The following is a 17,213-nucleotide window of genomic DNA, read 5'->3' as shown; positions in this document are numbered from 1 at the left end:
TTGGCAAACTATTTTTGGATGGCCATCCAAAACTGCTTGCTTTTGCAATATCCGGTAACCCCCATTCAAATGTGCGTGAGGATCGGGCGATAATTACGACCTGCTGACAATTTTGCAGTTTTTTGGTCCATTTCAACACCTAAATATATGGCGATCATCTCCAAAAAGAGTAGGCTTCTATTCTAACCCTCATCTTATCCCCATGCAAAATTTCGTAAGGATCGGGCCATAAATGCGGCCTGTATATGATATTCTGATATCCTAACTACTTAGTTTTGTTAGCTGTAGAAATATTACCAAATGTTTAATTCAAAATGAAAATATGCCAACAAAATATGACAAAATTGAAAATATATGAGAAAATTTTACAAAATCAATATTTTCATCTTTAGAAAGATATTTTTATGCGATTTTTTTAGACGTTTTTTCTTTCCTGCCATTCTGAAGTAATGAGAACTGTCGAAATCAGTTCAGCCGTTCTCAACATATAAGAGATCTTTCAAGCATATCTTCTTTGATAGACATATATATCGCACATATTTTGTTATATATCCGATTTGTTGGATGTTAACATAAATGTAAAGATCGAAGTAACCCTGTCATGGCTTTGTGATTTCGCCGGGATTTAAAATATTCGCGGTTTAATGAAAAATTTTTAATTTTTTCGACACAAAAGATATGGTCTATTTTACCCGCTAAATATTATCCGATGATCGCCCAAATTGGTAGGCTTCTTCCCCGCCCTAAACTCTAGCTACATGCGAAATTCTATTGTCTATTGGTCTATAATTGCGACCTGTATAGCTACCGCAAAATCCGAAATTTTTTCAGTATTTGGTCCATTTCAACCCCTAAATATTTGGCGATCATCTCCAAAAGAAATAGGCTTCTATTCTGACCCTAACCCCACCTTCGTGCAAAATAACACATAGTGTTGTAGGGTATAAAAAGTATCAGTCGGTTCTACCGACAGATGTATACCTTCAGCCAATGTTCGATTAATTATATATAGTTTAGCTTCTGTTATAATTATTTAAATTGTTGACCTCTATGGAGTTGGTTCTAAAGGAATGGGTCAATATTGTTCATTTCGTATCGGATATAAATAGTGTGACCTGCCAGGTTTGGACTATATTTGTTACATCCATGCTTCCATGCTGAATTCTGTCGGAAGTCATTTCAGGTCATTTGGACTGTATTGGCCATTTGGTGCACAAATAACCCGAAGTCGTTTGAAGATATATTTGGGAGCTATATCTAAATTTGAACCGATTCTCACCAATTCCAATAGGGTTCATCCTTGGGCCAAACAAATATTGTTTGCAAATTTTCATATCAATGGAAGAATAAATGCGACCTGCATTTTGTTCACAAAAATACATGGACCGACGGACTGGCATAAATTGACTCAGAAAGTGATTCGATTATTCAAACATATTTCACCTCTATTATGATTATTCAAATGTTTGACCCTCTATGGTGTGGTTTCCGAAGGAATGAGCGAATATTGTCCATTTCGTATCGGGCCTAATATGATATAAATATTGCAACGTGCCAGGTTTGGATTATATTGGTTACTTCCTTCACTTTATATGAGATATGTGATAGTTTTTATATATTGTTAAAATGTGCGTGAGGTACCAGATATAATCGACCGAAGTATTCCATTGTCATTCTTCATCTAATACCGATAAAAGTATTGGCATAGGCAAATTATAAGAAAATCGAATATCTATATCCAATTTTATGCAAAATCATAGACAGCTAATGACAGATAAAAATATTGAAAATTGCGACCCCTTGTGGGTGAGATACCAGAAGGCGTTCGCAGATATATATTATCTTCACAACAGATCTTGTATTAGCAAAAATGTTTGTATGTGTGAAATTTGAAGAGAGTTGGATGCTATTTCGATTTCTTAGAGCGTTCTGCTTTTGAAATTTTGAAACCTAGGTGGGGGAGGTACCAGAAGAAATGGTCTGATATCTACTGTAGGTTTTATTTATAATAGATCTTGTGTTGATGGAAATATTGAAATGTACCAAGTACGAGAGGAATCGGATGTTAATTTTGCGTTTTATGAGCTCCGTGGATATTTAAAATGTTGACGCTTTGTGGGGGAGGTATCAGAAGAAGTCGGCTGATATATTCCATCTTAACACCAGAACTTGGGTAAGGAAATATATTGGGATGTGTAAAATTTGAAGACAATCGGACTTTTACATTACATTTTACAAGAGCTATAATTATTCAAAATGTTTATCCTTTGTGGGGGTCGTACTTGTTGGAGTAGACCGACATTGTCCATTTTCGCACCTGACCTAGCATTTATGCAAATATTAGGACTTGTAAAGATGGAGCAAAATCTGATTATCCTTTCTCTTTATGTGCAGTAAAATATTTTTTTTTTTTTAAATTTCGGCCTTTTGTGTGGGAATTACCGGAAGGAGTGAGCCGATATTGCCCATCAGAAACAGACGGACGGAAGGGCGTGTTTTGCTAGATCGACTCCAAACGTCCTGAAACGGATTTGTTGGAAAGAGACATAGGGTCTAAAACCATTATTTCGATGATGCACGTTTTGGCCATACCAAATAATACATACCCTCTTTAGCCATATTTCTGATGGTATAATTACAGCTAACACTCCAACTTTACCAAAATTCTATGATACAACCTTAAAAAATACTTTCAAGGAATGGGGGTACACATACCTACCTCAAAAAAAAAACTGAAAGTCCAAGTTATTGCAAAGCCTCTCTAAAACAGTTCCTCTGAACTAATGCTTCTAGCCACATTTTTTAACTAAATTGTCTAAATTTTTGAATTCAGAGTTTGAAATGGTTACTATCTTCTCTGGCAGAACATAGGATAGGAATATCAGGTCGACGTTTACATATAATCCTCATACCATATACATCCGTAAAAATGTAGAAGGTAACGATTAAGTTAAATTATTGATCTTTATTTCATTCCTCCCATTTTCAACCTACCCTTATACTTATTTTTATGAACAATGAAATTGAAATCGTATCAAAACCTAATATTCACCACTTATATGCGGATCGCAATTCACATTCAAGCTGTGGCCAAACTTTTCATTCTCGACATTGCAAACATGACGAATTTTGCTCGATTGTCATTCAATCCTGAGAGATTCATATCTCTCTATGTATATGGATAACTACCTGTCATGCATCCAGCAGGCACACGGAAAGTGACTTGGAATAATCAAATTTATGCATTTCATTCAGTTGATAGTTGTTGTAGTTGTTGTTGGTGCATACCACGCTGCTTATTGCTATCAATAGATTCATGTTACGGCAGCTGTAGCCATCCAGCCAGCGATAGTTTGACAAAGCAATTTCCATGGAACCGTCATAAACAAAAAAAAACCTAAACCACCATCACATGTGCCATAAAAAAAATTGCACAACAAGGATATGGCTTGAGTCTTAAAAGGTTTGAGTCGTAAGTGAAAGCGATAAACTCCTGTTGGACTAGACTCCAAGAGAATACATATGTTAAAATACTCGTTGGAACGTGAGTTTTTTACATCCTCCACAATACATATTATACAGTCTATATTAAGTTTTTCACTCCGTTTGTAACCGATCGAAATAATCATTTAAGATCCAACAAATCAGAGTAAAATTCTAAGACGATTTAAACAAGCCCGACTGTGCTAAACACTCTAATTTTTAAAATGCGCTACTAAAATATAACTAAAATCTTGGTCATATGCATGTTATATCTGAAAATTTTATAGGGTTGAAAATGATCGGAGTACATCCCGAAATTCCGATATGATTTTCAACGGAATTGATTGTAATGTGGTACTTAAAGATATTAGTGGATACCAACCAACAAAAAGGTCTATTTTGATCTAAATTTTCCTCTAGTCCCCAACTGTACCTACCGATATTCGGAATTTAATAATTTAAGCCACATTTTTCAACATATTTGTCCAAAATTTGGTATTTTAATCTAGCAATAGAAAAGTCATTAACAAAACCTCCCGAAATTCTGTATCTTGATAGTTGTGACCACATTTTTCAACGGAATTATGTGAATTTTTGGAAATTGCAGTTCAAGCTGGATACCCATCTCTCAAACAGAGCGAGGTTTCTATAGGTCTAAGTTTTCCTATATCCCCAAATTATGGGACCACCGGTCTTTTTTTATCAGCGTAAAATTCTATATCGATTTTCCGATGTCCGTCCGTATTCGGTATTTTTATGACTTTAGAGACATTTTAGACCGGAATAATCTAAAGTTTTCTATTTAAAATTCATAATGAGCATTACAGTCTATGACAAAAAAAAAATGCATTTACAGGTTCACATCTTTGTATAGCCCCCATATAACGGTACCTCCCTTTATTCGGTATTTTGATGCATTTATACACCGTAATTCTTTCAAATTTCGCATCTGAAGTTCGAAATGGGTACTACAACCTACGACTGTAAATTTTATGTGCAGGTCTACATCTTCGTATTTTTTTTTCTTCTAATTCTAAGCTACATTTTTAACGAAATTGTTTTGTGATCTCGTTGTTGTTACGGCAATATATCTTTCTGCTTATCTACCATAGGCATTCAAGAGTCAGTGGGTAGGTTCGTTCATCTTCTCCAATTCCTGCCCAATGCGAAATGAAACGACTGCACAATCTTGAACGTAGTTAGGACAAAACTACCCTGGTTTGTCGAGGCAGTGGACGCACAGAGAGGTGAAATCACCAATAACGGAGATTAATTAAAAAAATTAAATTCGTCTTTTGGTAGAACCTTCGAAGGATAGTCCTCTCTACGTTCTTCAAAAATTAGTTTTAAAAAAATGGAATTCGCCTGTTGGAAGAACCTTCGAAGGATAGTCCTCTCTACATCCTTAAACAATGTGGCGTGGTTGACTGTATCAGACGCCTATGATAAGTCAAGGGTTATCAACTGTGTTCTATCTCGTGGATTGTTTGAATTTTTTCAAAAAAAGAAATCCGTTACAAAACTAAGCTAAAATCATAAATGTTATATTGAGGTGGACCTGCATATACATTTTTTCGGAATTTTTTTTTTTTTTTTGAAATTCACACTAAAATGGAAATTCCCAAATGAAAACTAAGGTGAAAAGCTTGAGATAAGATGTTGGAGTATTAACAAGTAAAAAAAACATTAAGATCGGCCGGGCCAAACTTTTAATACCCTCCACCCTAGGGTAAAAGAACATTAGAAGAAATGTGGCAAAAAACATTAAAATGCCGAATATCGGGAGGTACCGTTATATAGGGGCTACACCAACACGTGCACCTATAATTACAATGTTTCGCCACACGAACTAGGACCCATTATGACCCACAAATACCAACTTTAACACAAATAAGTCAAAAAATGTGGCATAAATCATCAAAATACCGAATATCGGGAGGTACCGTTATATGGGGACTATACCAGAACGTGGACCTATACATGCAATGTTTTGCCACACGCTTAGGGACCCGTTGTGACCTACAAATACCAATTTTCAGACAAATCCGTGAAAAAATGTGGCATAAATCATCAAAATACCGAATATCGGTAGGTACCGTTATATGGGGGCTATACCAAAACGTGGACCTATACATGCAATGTTTTGCCACACGGTCAGGGACCCGTCATGACCTACAAATACCAATTTTCAGATAAATCCGTGAAAAAATGTGGCATAAATCATCAAAATACCGAATATCGGGAGGTACCGTTATATGGGGACTATACCAGAACGTGGACCGATATATCTCATTTTCAATACCAACCATCCTAGGGACAATACACACACTTGTGCCAAATTTCAAAGGTCTACGTCAAATAATGTGGGCTCTATCGTGATTTCAACAGACAGACAGACGGACAGACAGACAGACGGACATCGCTAAATCGTCTTAGAATTTTATGCTGATTATGAATATATATACTTTATGGGGTCTACGACGAATATTTAGAGGTGTTACAAACGGAATGACAAAGTTAATATACCCTCCTACCCATGGTGGAGGGTATAAAAAGGTATTTTCTGCGAAAGTCGTTTTAAAAATCGTGTGAGGTACAATAAATTATAGAAAGTGCGAAGGAGAAGTATTAGAATTTTTAAATATATTCGAATACTTCTCCTTCGCAATATACTTCACCTGCCCCTATTCTGTAACTTCAAAACTTCATTTGCATAACAAACGAATAGCTTTTCAATTGATAAGATTTAAAGAATAGGCCTACAGATATGCTGAGATTATTGACCAAATTTATACCTAAAAAGTACTAAATATTGTTCAATTTAAATTGGTCGTTTTTGGTAATAATCTGTAAGGAAAGGGCAAAAGTCGAACTACTATCCGACTATATGATACCCTACACCACTATGCGTATTTAATAGGGCTCCCATAATAGAAACCGTTTATATTGGCGATTTATGTGAATTAGATCATACCAACCATGGTACAATGAAGAGAAGGTAGGTCAACTTTGAAAAAATTGCAAATATAGAGGTCTACCTGTTTGGCTTGTAATGTCAGAATTACTATCAAAACAATAAAAAAGCAAACAACTTGTTGCATTGATTTTGAATAAATAATTTAAAACCGCAAAAACTGAATGAATGGTCAAAATTTCTTTTCAATATCAAGTTCTACATGTCTCATATGGTTTATTTCGCGACAAAAACTGTAGATTTTGTCGATGCATTCGTTGCAATAAGCATTTTGAAAACACCCTAATTTGAATATTTTCTCAACAATTTTTTATTATTGAAAAGTATACGCACACATAAACAAATATAGTTGACATATTAAGCCAGAAAAATAAAAAAATTGAAATCATATGGTAGTTCTGCCCTACCTTGAATTCATTGTACCATGATACCAACTATGAACCTTATTTGAATGCGTGTCATGGTATTAGAATAGACACAATTTGGGAACTATACCCAACTCCGAATCGATTTTCAACAAACTTGACGGAGCCGTTAGTGCCTCTAGTACCAAAAAATATTGCTGTAAATATATTTATTGCAGCTATAGATACAAGGGACCGAGCTTCACTAAATGGAAAAATTGGGTTGAATATGAAGAAAAAAATATTAGATTTGGGTTGATATTACATGTATGGTGAACAATAATCCGTAAAAACGGATGAAGATGTGTATCAAAGGTACATAAAAATATGAACCGCTCTCAATAAAATTTGGCAGTGGTATTTCCGAGCTGTATCTGATGTCCGGTATGAAATATCATTGTTGTGGAGTGCATATAACGCATGTGATTGACTTTAACACCAAATCGGTTGAAACATATATATTGGAGCTATAGTTATATCTGAAACGATTTTCACCAATATTTGAAGTACTTATTTCTAGACTGAATTCCGTCGTAGGTGCCAAAATTCAGTTCTTTTGGGCTAATATTAGCCATTTGGTGCATAATAAACCTGAAATTGGATAAAGTTATATATGGGAGCTATATCCAAATCTGACAAAATTTCACGCACTTATTTCTGAGCTGTATCTGGTGTCAAATATCATTGTTGTGGAGTGCATATTACGCATGTGAGGGACTTGAACTACAAATCGGATGAAACATATATATGGGAGCTGTAGCTATATCTGAACCGATTTACACCAAATTTGAAGTACTTGATTCGGTCGGATATGCCGAAATTCAGGTCATTTGAGCTTATATTGTCCATTTGGTGCACAATTAACCCGAAATCGGTTGAAGATATATATGGAAAATGTCATCTCATTCGGATAATAAATGCGACCTGTTCACAAAAATACATGGACGGACGGATGGACAGACGGACTGACATGCATAAATTCATGTTACAAAGAAATGCACAAAATTGGGTTGAATATGAAGAAAAAAAATATTAGATTCTGGTTGAGAGAAAAATTTAGATGTAGCAAGTAGTAAAGAATCGCTGACTTGTTTCGCAATTTAAGACAGATATGAGTATTGAAAATTGTGACCCTTTGTGGGTGAGGTACCTGAACAGGCTCGCAAATATATTTGTGTGACATTTGAATAGATAATGTGTTGATGGAAATAATGAGTTGTGCTAAGTCCAAATGGATTTGGATGTTCATTTCGCATTTTATGAGCTTCATGGACATCCAAAATTTTGATTTTGTGGGGAGATACAAGAAGGAGTGGGCCGATATATCCCATCTTCGCACCATATCTTGTGTTAGTAGAAATAATGGAATGTTTGACATATGAAGAGAACGGGATACTTATTTCGGATTTTATAAATTTTACCTTTGTGGGGGAGATACCAGAAGGAATGGTCCGATCTCTACCATCTTTATAACAGATCTTGTGTTGATGGAAATATTGAGATGTACCAAGTCTGAAGGGAATCAGATGTAATTTCGACGATTTATGAGTTTCATGGATATTCAAAATTTTGACCCTTTGTGGGGGAGGTACCAGAAGGAGTGGACCGATATATTCCACCTTCACACAACACCTTGGATTAATAAAAAGGTTTGCGATATATGTAATGTGAAGAGAACCGGGTGCTTATTATTTGTGATCGTTTTGGTTATTCAAAATTTTAACCCTTTTGAGGAGAGATCCCATAAGAAGTGGACCGATATATTCCATCTTCACACCAGACCTTGGGTTAATAAAAATATTGTGATGTGTGAAATTTGAGGATAATCGGGTTCTTACATCACATTTTATGAGCTATAATTGTTCAAAATTTTGTGGGGGAGGTATTTTATGGAGTGGACCGATATTGTCCATTTTCGCACCTGACCTAGCACTTATGCAAATATTAGGATTTTCAAAGTTGGAGCAAAATCGGATTATCCGATTCGAGAGTTATCGTGCGAACCTGCCAGACAGACAGGCGGGCGTACGGACGGACATCGCTAGATCGACTCCAAATGCCCTAAAACGGATTTGGTCCAAAGAGACCTAGGGTCTAAAACCGTTTTTTTCGATGAGGCACGTTTGGTCGTATCAAATGCCATTTGGCTGAGGGTATAATTGCAGTCTACTCTATTTTAGATATTATTAGTTTTATTGAAATTACCCGATAAATAAATTATTAAAAAGGGTTCACAATAATTTGGATAGATTTTCCAATTTTAGTTTACAATAAGTTCGGCCTCGTGCGCAACCAACTATGCATTTTGTTATTATCCCATTAACTGTCATCCCACCTAATTATTATTTCAACTAATTTGTATACCCAACTCCAAATGCGCCGAGATTAGATTTAGTTCATCTGTAGAGCAACAAAATGCTCTCAAGTACCACAGGAAAACATAATCTGTCTCTTCTTAATGTTCGGATTTTAAATTCGTCAATAGATACCAACACACGAACACAAATCCGATGTATGCCGTTGAACTAGATTTTTTGGACACTCCCACTTCAATGCAGACCAGTGCAGTGGTACTACGCCGTGGAATCCCCTGATTGGACACAATGCATATTCAATAAATTTCAGATTATTGCCGATTAAACGAACTGACCTGCTCTGCTTAAGTGTCGAAGCATTTTAAAGGATGTCCCATGTTTGGAAATTTAATCATGGGAAATTCCCAGCCTAATTTGTAAAAAGGCGCAACATGAAGACGAAACCCACAAGCGAGCAGTGTGTGCGTGGATTAACAACAGGTAGCGTTAGATTAATGAAAGGAATATTCTGCGCAGGCTATACCTGTTCGACGGCGGTTAATTTGGGCGACTATCAACAGGGTTAGCAGTTAGCACCTGCTGCCTGCACCGCGAATTATACATTTAGAGTATATATTTGAATGTTACCAAGTGTAGAGGCAACATTAACCCAACGCTTGTCATTGAGAACACAACCAAAACCCGATTACAGACAGAATGGCCGAAGTAATGCATCATCAAGTGGTAGGTTTTCTAAATTCATGCTTCACTCCAGAGAACTATTTATTAATTTTTATTTCCCATTTTAGAACATTCGTAAGCGTCGCATTTTGGAAGCTTTCAGAGAAGAAACTGCGAATTCATCTCCGCCCCCACCACCGCCGCAGCCAGAAGAAAACAAAGAGCTCGTGGGTTTAGATTTAACCACACCCAAGGAACCAGCAACTCCACCTCAGCCGGAGGTCATGCCAAAGCTAGTGTCCACCGACAAAGATGAGGCCAAACTTATCGATATGAAACTTAAAGTTTTGGAAACATGGGAACTCAGCAAACGCAGAGCCATTGAAAAGCTGGTCAAGGATGTGGAAGAACTTCAGGCGTTGGAAGAGAAAATCGAAAAACTTGAGGATCTGCTGGATGAGAAAAACATTGAAATTAACGAAGACGATTTTGAGGCTTTCTATCAGAAACAAATGGAAACATATCCCATGATGGAACCGCTGGTTGCCCTGGAAGAGTTACAACCACAGACTCCCAAACGTGAGGAACAACAAAATAAACGTGTCAAAATTTCAGCCACCTCCACGCCCATTACGCGAAAACCCGAAAAGGCAGACAATTCGGAAATAGTCGAAAAATTCATTGCCAACGAAGATGGTATGGTGGTCATAGGTCCTAATGGCACAACAATTGCCAAGAGTGCCCTGAGTGCCATTAATTGGTCCCTATCAGGGGCGGCATTGACCCGGAAAATTCTCATGGAAGTTTTCGACAGAGAAACCCTGGCATTCCACACATTAACCGGCAAACCCTCACCCGCCTTCATGGATTGTGATAAACCAATGAAAAATCAGTTGGACACCCAAAAGGTGGCCGATATTATTCACCTGGTGACCCAGCACACCAATCTGACGGCCAAAGAAGTGCGCAATGCCATTACCACCAAATGTGCCGATGAGAACAAAATGTATCGTCAAAGAGAGAAGAAACGTCTAAATGCTGCTCTCAAACTTCAGAAACAGCAGCCGCCGCAGGATCAACAGCTATCAAATTAATTATCGTTGGCATTTTAAAATGTCAACACGCTTCATTTCTGATTTGTAAATATGAAAAAAGATTATTTTTAATTGTTATATATATTTTTGCAATAATTTCAATTCTTAAAAAATGGAAATTGTGAATTAAGTTCATAGAAATAAGATTTCTGTATTTGTAAATAATTTTTTTTTTGTTCCAGTTCAATGCCATTCTTCGTTTTTACCAGTGTCCTTTTTGTGTAGAGTAATAAATAAAAATATTTGATTTAAAATTACACTCCCTTTTTTGTTTGTACCTCTAGGAGGACGTGTTGTATTGAACCTAGACTCAGCTTTTTATAGCCTAAGCCAAAAAATTATTTGATGTGGCCAAAACATTCCTCATCGAAATTACGGTTTTAGACCCTCCCTTTCAGGACATTTGAAGTCGATCTAGGTATGTCCGTTTGTCTTTCTCTCTGGCTGGCTGGTGCGCACGAAGGAGTATCCGATTTGGCCCAAACATGGTAATGTTATTGTCATACTTAGATCTAGTTCGAAGGTGGGTAATATCGGTCCACTCCTTCCGGCACCTCTCCCACAAAATGTCCAAATTTTCACAGAAAATAATTTAACTTTTAGAACAAGATAGATCATTCGATTTTGTGCAAACCTTGTAAATACCAATAATTTTGTCAGTGATAGGTCTGGTGTTAAGATGCACAATACTGGCCCACTGCATCAAGTACCTCTCGAAAAAGGGATCAAATTTGGAATAATTTTAACTCTTATAGAATGTGATATAAGAGCCCGATGGTTTTCAAATGGCAAATAACCAAATATTTTTATTAATACATGATCTAGTGTGAAGATGGGATATATCGACCCACTAATTCTGGTACCTTCCCCACAACGGATCCAATTTTTGAATAGCCAGGACCTCGTAGAACTCGCCACGTCTCAATATTTATCTATCTATCTACACACGATCTCTTATGAGTATGAAAGATATCAGCCCACACCTTCTGTTACCTCCCTCGTTAAAATTTTGAATAGCGTCAACATTTTGAATAACCAAAACGATCCTAAAATGCAAATTGAGCTCCAATTTTCTTAAAATTTCGCATAACCCAATATTTTTACTAAAATGAAATATGGTGTGAAGCCTGTCACTTTCCTGTGTCAAAATTTTGATTCATTTCACAAAATGCGAAATAAGCTTTCGATTGTCTTTAAATTTCGCGCATTCCAATATTTTTATACCCTCCTACTCATCGAAATAATAATTTTAGACCTAGATCTAGAGTGTCAAAACAAATTAAGATTGAAAGCTAAAATTTTGCAAGTCTTTTGTCTGCAGGTAGGTCTAGTACGATGATGGGCTATATCGATCCACGATATCGTATAGCCCCTATTATTTGGTATTTAATGATTTTAGACACATTTTTAAATGGAATTATCTGAAATCTTAGTCTTAGTACTTTACCACCTGGAAGAGGATTCTCTATAAAGATATTCGCTATTTTGATGATTTTAGCGACGTTTTTTACCTGAATTGTTTCAAATTTAGTAATTACAGTTCGTAATGAGTACTACAGCCTATGACAAAAAATTGTATATGTAGGTTCACGCCCCCATATAACAATGCCTATCTATATTCGGTATTCTGATGATTTTATGGACATTATTCACCGGAATTGTTTAACATTTCGTATTTTCTGCTCGTAATGGGCTCTAAAACCTATGACAAACTAGTAAGGAAAGCTCAAAAGTCGGGCGGGGCCGACTATATGATACCCTACACCACTATGCATATTAAGTAGAGCTCACGTAAAAAGGTTTATAGGGCATTTCAGAGCTCTATGAGATATTTGGTACAAAATCAAAATCTATCTAATTCTATTGTGCATTTTACGAACTATAGCTATCTCTGAACCGGGTTTCTCCAAATTTGACGTATTAGCTTCTAGACTGAATTCGGTCTTATGTACGAAAATTCAGGTGATTTGGGCTGATATTGACCATTTAGTGCACATTTAACCCGAAATCGGATGAAGATATATATGGCAGCTATATCCAAATCTGAACCGATTTCGATAAAATTTAAAACAGCTATTCCTGTGCTCCATCTAATACCTGGTACCTAATATCACGGTTGTGGAGTGAATATTACGAATGTAAGGGACTAAAACACTAAATCGGATGAAACATATATATGGTTGCTATATCTATATCTGGACCGATTTTCACTAAATTTGATATACTTGCTTCTAGGCTGAATTTGTTCCGATGTACTAAAATTCAGTCCATTTGGGCTGATATTGGCCATTTGGTGGTCAATTAACCCGAAATCGGATGAAGATATATATGGGAGCTATATCCAAATCTGAACCGATTTCGATAAAATTTAAAACAGCTATTTCTGTGCTCCATCTAATACCTGGTACCAAATATCACGGTTGTGGAGTGCATAGTAGGAATGTGAGGGACTTAAAGATCAAATCGGATGAAAGATATATATGGGAGCTATAGCTATATCTGAACCGATTTTCTCCAAATTTGATATACTTGCTTCTAGGCCGAACTCGGTTGGGTGTGCCAAAATTCAGGTAATTTGGACTGATAGTGGACATTTGGTGCACATTTAACCCGAAATCGGATGAAGATGTATATGGGAGCTATATCTAAATTTGATCCGATTCTTACCAATTTCAATAGGGTTCGTCCTTGGGCCAAAAAAATATTGTTTGGAAAATTTCATCTCAATCGGATAATAAATGCGACCTGCATTTTGTTCACAGACGGACTGACATGCATAAATCGACTCAGAAAGTGATTCTATGAAGGTTCTCAAAAGTAACTATGGGTCTATCTCGTTTCCTTCTCCATGTTACAAACAAATGCACAAAGACATAATATCCTTACCACTATGTGGTGTAGGGTATAAAAATGTTCTATGTTGGTCCACGTCTTCATATAGCCCACATATAATGGCACCACAAAAAAAGGTCCACGATATCGTATATTTCCCCATATAAATTCGGTATTTTTATGATTTTAGCAACATTTTTCAATGGAATTGCCTGAAAATCCACATAAGGCGTTTATTCTGAGTACATTACCCTTTAGAAGACAATTGTCAATATATGTCCACGTTATCGTATAGTTCCCTATTTGCTATTTTGATGATTTTAGCGACTTTTTTACCGTAATTGTTTCAAATTTCGTATTTAGGTACTACATCCTATGACAAAAAATTGCATATGCAGGTCCACATCGTCGTATACTCCCATATAACGGTACCTCCTGAAATTCGGTATTTTGATGATTTTAAGATCATTATTCACCGGAATTGTTTCAAATTTCGTGCTTTAAGCTCAAAAAGGGAACTACAATCTATCACAGAAAATTGTCTAAGTAGGTCCACGACTTCATATAGCCCATATATAACGGCACCTTCCTTCATTTGGTATTTTGATGATATTAGCGGGTAATTTTTTGAAAATGTTTCAATTTCCATCAAAATGGTGGAGGGTATTAAAGAATTTAACTGTTTTTTACCTGTTTTATTAACATTAGGTCTAGTATGAAGACGGGATATATCGAACAACTCCTAAGACAATATCTGGTATAAAGATGTAATCAATAGGACATCACCCACAACGGATCTAAATTTGGAATAACTCAAACTCTCATAAAATGGGATAAATAAGCACAGGATTTCTTCTAAGCGTCACACATTCAAATATTTCCACTAACACGAGATCTGGTGTGAAGATGGAATATATCGATTATCATATTCCGGTACCCTTCCCACAAAGGCTTAAAATTTTTGAGTTATTCTCTCATAACTTGAGTAACATGTCAGAGTTGAAAGTATTTTTTTTTTTTTTTTTTTTTTTTGTGAACAGAAATTCGTTGACTTTGCCCGATAACCGAACGACCACTCCTTGTTTATTTACGAAGAAAAATGTTACAATAATGCCTCTGGACCAAAATTAGCACCAAACAGTGACTCGTTTTGGGTGCATCAGCTCGATTTTCTTTGGTGCTCCAAATGTGACAACTTAGCATGTTTACATACGAAGCTGACGGTTCTTCTTTTCTTCCAATATCCGTATGCAATTTTCGTACACATTCTGCAACATTGCATTCATTTTCAAAGTAATATCGCAATATTTCCCAGCGGTGTTCAAGTGCACACCCTACCATATTCGTTCAGCGGAAGGAAAAAACTAATTATTCTTAAATTAGACATGAGCTAAGTAGACATGGCTAAGTCGTCTTAGAATTTTACGCTGATCAAGAATATATATATTTAGTTAATTATTATTAAATATTATTTCGGAATGGCGTACTTAATATTTCCTCCATAGTATGTATGGTGGAGGACATAAAATATTACAAGGAAATCCACCAGATTACGAAAGTAAAGCTAACATGTAAAAAAAGTAAATTCGAACGAATAAAATAAAATCAGTTGAAAATTCTGTTAAAATCTTAAAAATACCGAATATAGCCATTATATTGGGGTCTATACGAATTTATGGGCAACTTTTTGTTATAAGCCATTACAATATTGAAATGCGAAACTTCTAAACTAAAATCTAAAACTAAAATCATAAAAATTCCGAATATGGGTAGTTACCGTTATATCGGGGCTATACGCAAACCTGGACCTCCTGTTGTGCCCATTACGACAACTCCGGTAAATTATGTCCTTAAAATCGTAAAAATATCGAATATCGGGGATATTAGACTATTTGATCTCGTGGAGCTATACAGAAATTACTCTTCCAGCGTGATTAAACAGACGAACAGGCGAACGGACGGACAGGGCTATAATTGTCTTAGAATTTTGCAACAACATGATCAAAAAAATATATACTTGGATGTGTCTAAATTTATTATTTCGATGATTTACAAACGGAATGACGAAATTGATATGCCCTCCATACTATGTATAGTGTAGGGTATTAAAATAGAACACACATGTCACATGTCACACACATCGGCGTTTGCATCGCAAAGTAAGCTAAGCAAGATTCCTCATATCCCACATTTTCAGATTAAGATTCCTTAGAATCCGTTATTTTTACATATATAATGTCTTCGGCATTTCAATACCCTTCACCATTTGGAAAGAATTTGAAAATTGTCAAAAAAACGCTTAAATGAAAACCGTTACATAGGGGTTATACGAAGACGAGGGCCTGCACTACGAACTTCAAATACGATATTTGAAACAATTCCTCTCTATAATGTCTCTAAAATCATAAAAATACCGAAGATTGGGACTTGGATCGACATGACCCATTTACGAACTTAACCTGCCTACTGGCACAAGTGTTTTAGATAGCGGTATTACAACATACAGACGGATTCCGCTAAATCGACTTAGAATTTTAGCTCATCTAGAATATACATACTTTGTAGGGTCTACCATGAGTATTTCGAGGAGTTGCAAACGAATGACAAAGTTAAAGTCAATATTAGAGGGTATATAAATGAGTAGAATACCACTATTTCTGCAGACCTCTCCCTCTCTCTTCAGAACTTGAAATCGTGTTAATTTATCTTTTAGAAAAGAATGGTTGCTTCATATTACAACCAATTTTCATTAGAATCAAAACATTTTAAACAAAACCATTATATCAGCTTACCCAACATATTTCTTCCTCTCCATATATCTTCAGATTCGACAATAACTTGTTGAATAGCGTCGTCATTTCTATTGCGAGGAGACCACCGCCTTTTAAGATATTTTCCATGGCGCGTCAATGACTCATTGTACGGCTTTAAACTTACAATATAATTTACGGGATTTCTGGAAATAAACGACGATTAATACAGAAGTGACGATAAATCAACATCCCTGTATGGAAATTAATGTTTTCCAAAAAATGTTTTTTTTTTCGAAACATCATTAAGCAAAGAAATAGAAATTTGTACAGATGTATTCATTACAAATCTTTCTTACCTTAAATTTTGAAGTGAGGCCAAAGTTGTGGGAGTTTTATTTGCAATAACCAAATGTCTCGAATTCGAGAGACGGGCGGACATACTTTTTCTGGAAAAGGAATACAGATAAATTTTGAAAGGACACAATTTTTTGATTAAAAGTTTTTTTGTGGTTTGTTTTTTATTTTTTTTTTAATGTCTTTATGAAAGTAATTTTCAAAATACACTTAGAGAAAGTATTCTGGGTTGTAGAATGTTTTTTTTTTTCTGGTGGAATTTTTTAAGTAACTTTTAAGTAACTCTAAGTAAAAACAAGTAAGCAAAGGCTACAGTCGAGCGGGGCCGAATGTTGAATACCCTA

The 17,213-nt window shown here is 35.8% G+C and overlaps 2 protein-coding genes across 2 annotated transcripts in view; one reads left to right on the top strand and one right to left on the bottom strand.

Annotated features, from left to right (window-relative positions):
• LOC101898274 (uncharacterized) overlaps window positions 1-16,938 on the bottom strand; it is a 31,704-nt gene extending 14,766 nt beyond the window's left edge. The window contains exons 1-2 of the mRNA XM_059119883.1: window positions 16,872-16,938; window positions 16,555-16,718 (exon numbers count right to left, since the gene is read on the bottom strand). The gene's annotated coding sequence lies outside the window, so the exon portion shown is untranslated. The remainder of the gene's footprint in view (window positions 1-16,554; window positions 16,719-16,871) is intronic.
• LOC101898619 (early boundary activity protein 1) lies at window positions 9,784-11,147 on the top strand. Its single transcript, XM_005187614.4, has 2 exons — window positions 9,784-9,899; window positions 9,965-11,147. Exons 1-2 carry the CDS (start codon window positions 9,873-9,875, stop codon window positions 10,928-10,930), a joined length of 993 nt encoding a protein of 330 aa, XP_005187671.1. The 5' UTR covers window positions 9,784-9,872; the 3' UTR covers window positions 10,931-11,147.
• Window positions 16,939-17,213: the final 275 nt, after the last annotated feature.

This window comes from Musca domestica, unplaced genomic scaffold (assembly GCF_030504385.1).
Source record: "Musca domestica strain aabys unplaced genomic scaffold, Musca_domestica.polishedcontigs.V.1.1 154, whole genome shotgun sequence".
NCBI classification, from domain to species: Eukaryota; Metazoa; Arthropoda; class Insecta; order Diptera; family Muscidae; genus Musca; species Musca domestica.
Note: the sequence above shows the minus strand (reverse complement) of the source record. Positions and strands in the feature narration are given on the sequence as shown.

Bases quoted from the DNA above. Each gene is read 5' to 3' on its own strand.
- LOC101898619 (XM_005187614.4), top strand. From the start codon at position 9,873: ATGGCCGAAGTAATGCATCATCAAGTG. The intron at 9,900-9,964 runs GTAGGTTTTCTA...TTCCCATTTTAG, and splicing joins AAGTAATGCATCATCAAGTG to AACATTCGTAAGCGTCGCAT.